At 40.4% G+C, this 8,708-nt stretch overlaps 1 protein-coding gene across 1 annotated transcript; it reads right to left on the bottom strand.

Annotated features, from left to right (window-relative positions):
* Positions 1-518: 518 nt before the first annotated feature.
* LOC115693856 (trihelix transcription factor DF1-like) lies at positions 519-3,581 on the bottom strand. The gene is made up of 2 exons (XM_030620917.2): positions 3,107-3,581; positions 519-2,465 (listed from the first exon to the last, which is right to left on the bottom strand). Exons 1-2 carry the CDS (start codon positions 3,361-3,363, stop codon positions 890-892), a joined length of 1,833 nt encoding a protein of 610 aa, XP_030476777.1. The 5' UTR covers positions 3,364-3,581; the 3' UTR covers positions 519-889.
* Between the last annotated feature and the right edge of the window lie 5,127 nt (positions 3,582-8,708).

The following is an 8,708-nucleotide window of genomic DNA, read 5'->3' as shown; positions in this document are numbered from 1 at the left end:
GTTATAATCGAAATTATGTATTTCTAGTATTTGTCGATTGTCATAATGTAGAATAAGGGTGGCCCGGAATAGGTACTATAAAGTATTATGGAGTTTTGGTGATAATATATTGAAGCTCTACATCTCACTGGCACCAACTGCGTTAGGCCTTAAATTGCTTGGGCATGATATGTTTAAACCTAGAACAATGTTAGATTTTCCCATATACCTAAATAAATTACCAATCAATGTAGGTCAATAATTACATTTCTTTACTTTTGTACTATATGATACTTTATCAATCACCGCGAAATAATAGATTGATATATATCAAAAAGTAATTAAACCTCCACGTATGATGAGTCATTTCACGATGAAAAGTAACTTTTTGACTATGATCGTAAATGTTCGATATGAGTAAGTATATTTCTATAAGTGATTAATGATTTTAACACACGATTAGTAAGCTTTGATAAGGAAACAAACTTGATTAGGATAATCAAAACCAAACACCAGAGCTCCCTGTCAAAACTTGTTCATGCCAGAAAAGCAACACAGACCCAAATTCTCTATTAACCACATCATTTACACCCAGAAATGAAAATCTTAATTCTGTTCTACATGTATCTCTATCGCCAATGTGAAATATTTATTTCTCAACCCCCCCAAAAAAAATTGTAATAAATCAGAAATAAACATAAAGTACGCTCACCTTTATATGCTACAAGCCCCATTTCTCTCTACTTCCGCATGAATCCATCTAGCTCATACCGGACGGGATCCGACCCATTTTATCGATCCGACGGAGTCTTGCGACCCGACCTGACCTGACCCGACCCGCATAAGCAGCGAAGACGATGTGGCGTGCGCTCCGTAAATCCTTGCCTGGACCGGGCAAGTGATCCAGGTCTCACTCGGTTGCGCCCATTGAAGATGGCTTGCTCGCCACGATCTCGAACTCGCGACCGTCATCGTCTCCGTCTTCATCCTCCTCCCGATCCATATTGCTGTGGTCGTCCTCGTCGTCCTCGTCATCGTCTTCATGGTTTTCGCCAATGTGGTCCCCCTCCATCTCATCCATCTCTTGCTGTTGTTGCTGCTGCTGCTGCAGAGGCGGCCACTGCTGTTCTGGGGTCACCATCAGCGGAGCTGCCGCGCTTATCATCGGACTGAACTGAGTAGTGCACGTGAACAACGTCGAAGAGCCGTGGTGGTCGCCGCTCTTGCTGGTCTTCTCTCTGTATATCTCGTCGAGCTGCTGGAAGTACGGGCACGTCTTGGAGTCCTCGCGACGCTTCTTGTTGGATTCCTTCACCTTCTTGAAGTACTTGTTGATGTTCTCCCACTTCTCCTTGCACCGCTTCGCGCTCCGCTCGTACCCGAGCCTCCTCATCGCCGTCGATATATGCTCCCACAGCGGCCCCTTCGGCCCGTTCTCTTGGTACTTCGCCTCGAGATCTGTTCTCAACCTTATCAGTGCCTCGACCTCCACCTTCGGCCACCTAGAAGAGCTCGCCCCACCACCTCCGGTGGTCGCAAAATGCACCCCGTTGTCGGCCTTTGGGACTTCGATGCTCCTCATCTGAGATGGCAGGGCCGGCGCCGATGGTTTTGGTGCAGCTGGGATTGGCACTGCCACCAGCTGTTGCGACAGCGGGTTATTATTATTCTGGGGCGGCGATGACCTGCGGCTTTGCTGTTCCGCTATCTTCTGCAAGAACGACATGACCGCCGCATCCTTGGCTTCGGTGGCCAACCTCTCTTGGGCCAGGATCTCGCGCTCCCGGGTGATCCTCGCCGTCTCCTGCATCCACCATGACTCTTCCCGGGCAGCCCTTTCGCACTCGCGCTTCTCGATCGTGTCCAGGAAGTTGCGGTGCAGCTCCTCTTGCTTGTCCATCACATCCTTCATCACCCTCTCGAAGAAGTCCCTCCACCTTCTCTTCCGCTTGTTTGGACCTCCTCCTCGTGGCAGCCCCTCATCCGAGAATGTCGACGCCGAGGTCGAATTGGAGGCGGGCTCTCCGGGCAGGGCGGCCCCCGGGAAACTGGAGTTCGGCGGAGGAGGAGGAACGATGACGGTAGGGTTTGAGGGTGGCGGCAAGGAAGGCATCGTGAAGTTGAGGACGGTGGAGGAAGCGGCCAAGTTACCATGTGGGATAATATTAATGTTGTTGTTGTGGTGGTTGTTGTTCATGTGGGTTGTGGATGATGGAACGGCGGCTGCGGGCACGTGAGGGATGCTCTGAGGCCCGATTGCCGCCTGCATTGCTGGCGGCTGCACTGCTGTTGCCGGAGGCTTTGGTGGTTGCGGTGAGTGGAGGGTGTGGTTCTCGAAGGCCTCCAATTGATCAAAGAAGCGGTAGGTCTTGCCCTCGTGCTTTCCGGTCCGACCGTCCTTGGTGCGCTTGTGGTACTTGTACACGTTCTCGAATTTCTCCTTGCATTTCTTGGCACTTCGATGATACCCAAGCTCGCTCAGCTTCCTGTGAACACAAACAGTTGCCGAAGAGACAATCACACGCTCACATCCGCACACAAAAACATAGAAAGCCTAAAAGATTTCTTCCTTGATCTCACACCCACACGAGAGACATACAATTATCAAACGATAATCTGGATTTTAATTTGGAATAAGCAAAGCGAACATAAGCATCGTATTGTCAAACACAAAAAACAACGAGAGAGAGAGAGAGAGAGAGAGAGAGAGAGAGAGAGAGAGAGAGAGAGAGAGAGAGAGAGAGAGAGAGTTGAAAGGAACTCATCTGAACTAAGAGCAGCTTAACAAAGATTTCTCTTGTTTACTTCAGCAGAAAATAAAGACAAGACAGCACAAACAAATGAGTTTCCTCGATCTGAACTCACTCCCCTCACTGAAAATTTTATCTTCATTAAATCCACAACATATGAGCAACCCGAAGAAGAAGAAGAGGACAAAACAACCGTCCACTTAATAAGCAAAATTATCATCCTAGACCCTAGAGAAATTCTTGAAACATTCGGAAGTGGCAAGAGAATTCAGAAGAACGCAGATCTACTGCACCAACGACTTCACAAAAGCGCTCGAGTTTACATTTCAGATCAAAATGAATAGAGCTGAGAAGATAGGACTCGAGAATTGAATTACCTGGAGATCTCTTCCCAGAGCGGACCCTTTGCACTCGAGTCCCGAAAGGTCACGTCCATGTCCGACCTTATACTCAAGAGAGCCAGCGTCTCCTGCCTCGGCCACCTATTCCCGCCGCTCTCCTCCCTCCTCCTTCCTCCCTCTTCCTCGCCCGAATTTGGTGCGAACCCGCCAACCTCACCCGCCGCAGTAACTGCAGCCGCAGCTGCCGCCACGTCGCCGGACGCTCCCGGCGCGCTCGGTGCGTCCCCCAGCATAGGATTCTCTCTCCCTCCCTCTTGCAGCTGAGCGAAAACGAAATGGTGGGGTGGGGGGGCAAAACAGAACAAAAAACGAATCTACCAAAAGAGAGAAAATAGATAAGAATGGTCAATAATCCCAACAAGGGTTTCCGTGTGAGAGAGGAGAGGAGGATGATCAGTTTGTGGTGAATACAGTAACTTTTTATATTTTTGGGTGGGGAGGATCTGCTTGTCAATCTCAAGAAGCTAAGCTAAAGCTATTTTCGTTTCGGCTTTTCTTAAGATTTACAGAAAAAATAAACATCTGGGTGTACGCTTTTTCTCTTTTCCTTTTAGCTGTGGAATCTTGCAGATTTCAAAATAAATTTTTTTTTTGGGGGGTATAGTCGGTTCTTCCAAAATAAAATAAAAAAAAGAGAAAAAAAAGGAAGAAATTATAGTGGTAGGGAGCCGATTCTTGGACCCTCCAGTAAACTAATAAAAGCGGCACAGGAGGCTGCATAAATTAAAATGAATTTTAAAATAGGAGGGTTTGCTGAGATTGAGATAAAAATATATAAATTTAAGTGATTTTATTTTGTTTTGTTTTTGTTCATTATGTCAACAGCTGCATGTGAAGACAATAGTGACCATAAGTTGGTTTTTGTCTGTCCAGCTAAATTGAGTTAAAAGCCGGCCCATGTAGGCCACACCCCACCCCTATTCCCTCTTCTATTCTCTCTCCACTTTCTTTGTCTTCTTTTTTATGTTCCATAATTATCCCCCTCGATCCGATACCGTCCATTGCTCTGAAAATTCAAATCTTAGGAGGAGTATTCCTTAATAATGTATGTGTATATATATATATATATATACACGAGGCAAAAGCCACCAAAAATTTTAATGTATGCTTACAATGATACATTTACCATGAACTTTTTCTCGTGATACCAAAAATCTTAAACTTGTACCTATGTGACACGTTTACTCTTCGTTAAGCTTCCGTAAATGAGAACAGTTAAAAATCTACCTACATATACGCCAGAGTAAAGTGTAAAAAACAACGTTATTTTAGCTGTTAAATAATTTAACGGAACCTTGATATAGGGTAAATGTGTTTTATAGGTACGAGTTTAGGGTTTTTTATGTTACAAGAAAATATTGAGGGTAAATGTGTCATGGTAGATATAGTTTGGATTTATGATGTTACAAAAAAATTCGGCGTAAATGTGTCATAATAAGCATTGTTTGAGATTTTTTGTGACTTTTTTCCTATGAAGATATATGCATTGACATCCTTATATAGGTGCATATTGGAAAAATTGAACGCGAGAATTGGTCTTCCTTTGAGATCATATTATTAAATGCAAATAATTTGAAAAACGATATGTGTTTTTCTTATGATATACATCTTTGTCAGTGAAGTAGCAAGGCAAATTCTTTGAGCTGCAATTACCACCTTTAAAGTATACTATTATGTAGACAAGAAAAAATTAATTTCGATTAATTAATGACAAAAGACTTTCTGAATCTTTTTAAAATTTAAATGAATTTATATTCGTTACACAACTCACATAAAAATAGTTACACAAGTTATTTGAAATGTGTCACATGCATTGCGTTAAATTCAAAACAGTATTGCGAGCGACATGTTTAAATAATTTCTCTCGCAAATTTTGTACCGAATATAAAGTCGATTAAAAATTCACTTTCTTTTTTTTTTTTTTAAATGAATCGTCAACAGGACTCTATGGAGTATAAATCTTGCCTGCATGATCCGTGATGGATCTCATCCGATTGATTGGCCACAAAATGAAACACAATGGGTCACATCATTTGAAAGTCTAACCTAATCTTTTACTTCAATAAACAGGGTCTTTTTCAACAAAAATCAAGAGCTGGCGGATACACGTGGCACAAGAATTGACTGTGCTGCTAGCCCTAACATGGATCTAATTACGCACTTAATCATTGAAGCTAATTAAAGAACTAATACACGCCGGATCAAATCGGCTGATTGCGATCCGACTTTGCTTCTGCAATCTCACAATAATTTATAGCTGGTAACTCCAAGTTCAACTGGCAACAATAATTTATTAATACAATATTTAATTTATTAATGCAATATATAATTTATTGTATATATTGTATTAATAATTATCATTAATAATTGATGAGATATTCTACTTGTTGGCACAGGGGTCCTACACCGATCATGACCCATACAGCTTTGACAAGTATAAATATATATATTTTTAATAATCTTGTGAAGAAAATAGACAAAAGGGCATGAGCAGCTGATCTTACAAAAAGATTTTTTCTTTCTTTCATTTTTTTTTATTCTAAAGTGGGATCCACTTATAGAATTAAACTAGTTAGATGGTGGGTCAATTTTATATGGCCATGCCCATTTATGAATCGACGTGAATAATGGCCGATTTCAGTTAGGTTGTGACCTACCATGACATATGGTATTAAAATATTAGATGGCTTCGTGTCATGATCATTATTGAAAAATTTTAATGGCCATTAACCCCCTTGTAGCATAATGATCTATGATGATTAATACGTAAGAGAGAGCTAGTATATGCAAAAACCCAAATTTCAGAATCACTTTTCTAATTCAGTAACAAATTCTACAAAATTATTAAAAAATGGTTAATACCACAAAAAATCCTAAATTATGCCATTGTGATACAAATACCCCCAAACCTATTTTTTGTGTCACTAAAAACCCTAAATTTGTCCATTGTGACATATATATCCTAAAAAATTGGGTCATAAAAAAATCCTGAACATAGACTAGTGTGACAAATATACCATAGATGGAACTAAAATAAAGGGTATACATATCGCACACGTATAAGTTTGGGTTTCTTCGTGATACAAAAAAAAAAGTCAGGGGTATCCGTGTCACAATAAACAAGTTAAGGGTTTTCCATGACGCAAAAAGAGCTGGGGTATTTCTGCCACATTCAGTGTGGTTTGGGGTTTTCTGTGGTATTTTCCCTTAAAAACGGGTCATATTCCAGCACTATTCATGAGTGATTGGGGGCATTTCTATCGTCATCAAGAATAAAGAAGAGAGGTGGACATTGCCGTTGGCGCAAGTGGCTATACTTCTTTGTCAATTAACTCCGGTCCTTCTTCATCCATCCCCGCACTTGCAATCGAAAACGACCCCCCCTAGAAAAGTCTGAAATAAATCTCCCTTCTTGCGCCGGTTCGCATATATATAAAATATGCACATTCGATGGGAGCACGTCCAAAATTGTGGACAAGAGTTGAACGCGGGAAAAAAAATCTAAGAGCGATGACGTCATAAATAAGTCCATCCCAATCTTAACCAAGGTGATAATACATACATACATATATACGTACATATATATATATATATATATATATATATATATATATATATATATTAGGGTTGCAATAATCTTTTTTTGAAGGGGTAAAGCGTGGTGGGAGTCATGTGGATCTTCGCTTGCATCGCAAGGCATAGCCCCATGCATCTCCCATTTTCATCCTCTTTTTATTATTTCTCTGTTGTCTTTGCGTGGTGCTTCGCTGTCGCAGGTCATTTGAGCTGGAGGAGTGAACCGTAATGGATCCCTTCTCCTTCGCTGGGCGGCTCGAGCTTCCCTTAGCTGGAGAGATATGTAGAGAGAGAGGGAGGTTTACGTAACCCTAACGTGTTTTTCACGGCCTTACAAGTCCAACGGGAAATCTCTCTGTCAAAAACCTCCATATCTCACGTCCTGAGATTTCCAACATTTCGACTCACTGATGTTGATATGAACAAATAAAGATGACGAAGTCGTAAGTCGACTTGGTGATACATGTTATGTATTTTTCTCGATTGGTTGAACACGACTCGCTCGTTTAGATGTTTATTTCACGGTTTACCTAATTGTTTCGCGAGAAAAGATGCTCGGATTTGGTTCCGCTGGACCATGTCGCGTGGGTTACGTGTGTGGACCCACACATGATCGACGGCTCGGATGGATTTGGTCTGGTGAACCCGGGTCTTGACAAGATTTATCCGATTTCGTAAATCAATCTAACATATCGATCTTTTGCATCCTCATGTATTAGTGTTTTTAGAATTCGGTACACTTAAGCTGAGATATTGCACCGTTGTTTATGAGCTCCGCGTTTTTTTTCATCAGACACCTTTTGTTGATGAGACATATATTCAAAGGAACTTATTTCATTTTCCTAAGTTTGGCTCCATTTCGTAAATAATAAGAAAGTCATTTTCTGATATGTGTTACAAAGAAATTATGAAACACACATTTGAGAAAAAGTCTTGAGTACAACCCTAGGTTTTATAATTTAAAATGAAAAATTTATTTTCCTGAATTTAAGTATAAATTTTCCCTTGACTATGAATTTTTTTTTCCATTGGTTCATTTACCAGCATTTTCCTAAGCGATCCGAACGCCGGAATATGAGGAAAACGTTTTTGACAAGAAATTATTCGCGAAACAAACAAGACCCGGGACTATATTCTTCTATAAACCCTAATTTAGGAAAACACGGCCCTTTTAATAACGCAAAGCATCATTTAAATTGATGAAACACGAAATCTTCAAGTAGCCATGGACTGAATGTACAAGATACGGCCAAAGCCGGAAGCATTTGATAGTATATAGGGGACTATCGAACTTGAGCAGTGCGTCTAAGCTAATATATACAAGCCTATTCCATGATCACTAAATAAATCCTTCATGATAGAAAAATATTTTTAATAAATCACAAGGTAATTCTTTTCTTAACAATAGAATTCTTTCCTTAAGTCTCTCGTAAGAGCCAATAGATGCAACACTTATTATTACCAAATGCGCATTTACTTATATATATATATATATATATATATAATAATGGATGTGAGATGTACTCGTGGTTCTAGCAACGTTGAAAATATATCCTAGTATAAAAGTGCAGATTTCTACACAGAAAACTATTAAATAAATAAAATTAAATAAAAGCGCGAGCATTATAAATAATAAAGAGTCCGTAAACAATATATAAAACCATAAGAAGAATTGCTAGAAATTCTAGACCAACCATGTAGGTGGTATTGCTAAGCAAGGAAGAAAAGGGTAAAACGGTAAGAAGAAGTAAGGATATATAACAATTGCAGAGAACTGCTTTGATTTAAAGTACAGACCTTCCACAGGCGGTTCGACCTGCCGTTTGTGGGGTATGTAGTATGTAAAGGCAAGAAGGAATTAGAGAAATGACTGGTATATAAACAATATTGAAAGATTACAATAACAGTATAGAAAGGTTACAGAATGTAGATATTGAAGTACAAGTGCAGTTGTAAGAAAGTTTCTTTGGTAGAAAGTGATGGATCTTATGGAGTTTCGAAT

The sequence above is a fragment of the Syzygium oleosum genome, unplaced genomic scaffold (genome assembly GCF_021117445.2).
Source record: "Syzygium oleosum isolate NSW1041296 unplaced genomic scaffold, Sole_v2.1 Sole_v2.05, whole genome shotgun sequence".
Classification (NCBI taxonomy): Eukaryota; Viridiplantae; Streptophyta; class Magnoliopsida; order Myrtales; family Myrtaceae; genus Syzygium; species Syzygium oleosum.
This window is presented reverse-complemented; position numbering and strand designations above follow the sequence as displayed.

What these genes read in the sequence shown, in the direction of transcription:
- LOC115693856 (XM_030620917.2), bottom strand. Translation starts at nt 3,363, where the DNA reads ATGCTGGGGGACGCACCGAGCGCGCCGGGAGCGTCCGGCGACGTGGCG. An exon ending in CTCTGGGAAGAGATCTCCAG is followed by an intron (nt 2,466 to 3,106) that starts GTAATTCAATTC and finishes TTGTGTTCACAG; the next exon opens with GAAGCTGAGCGAGCTTGGGT.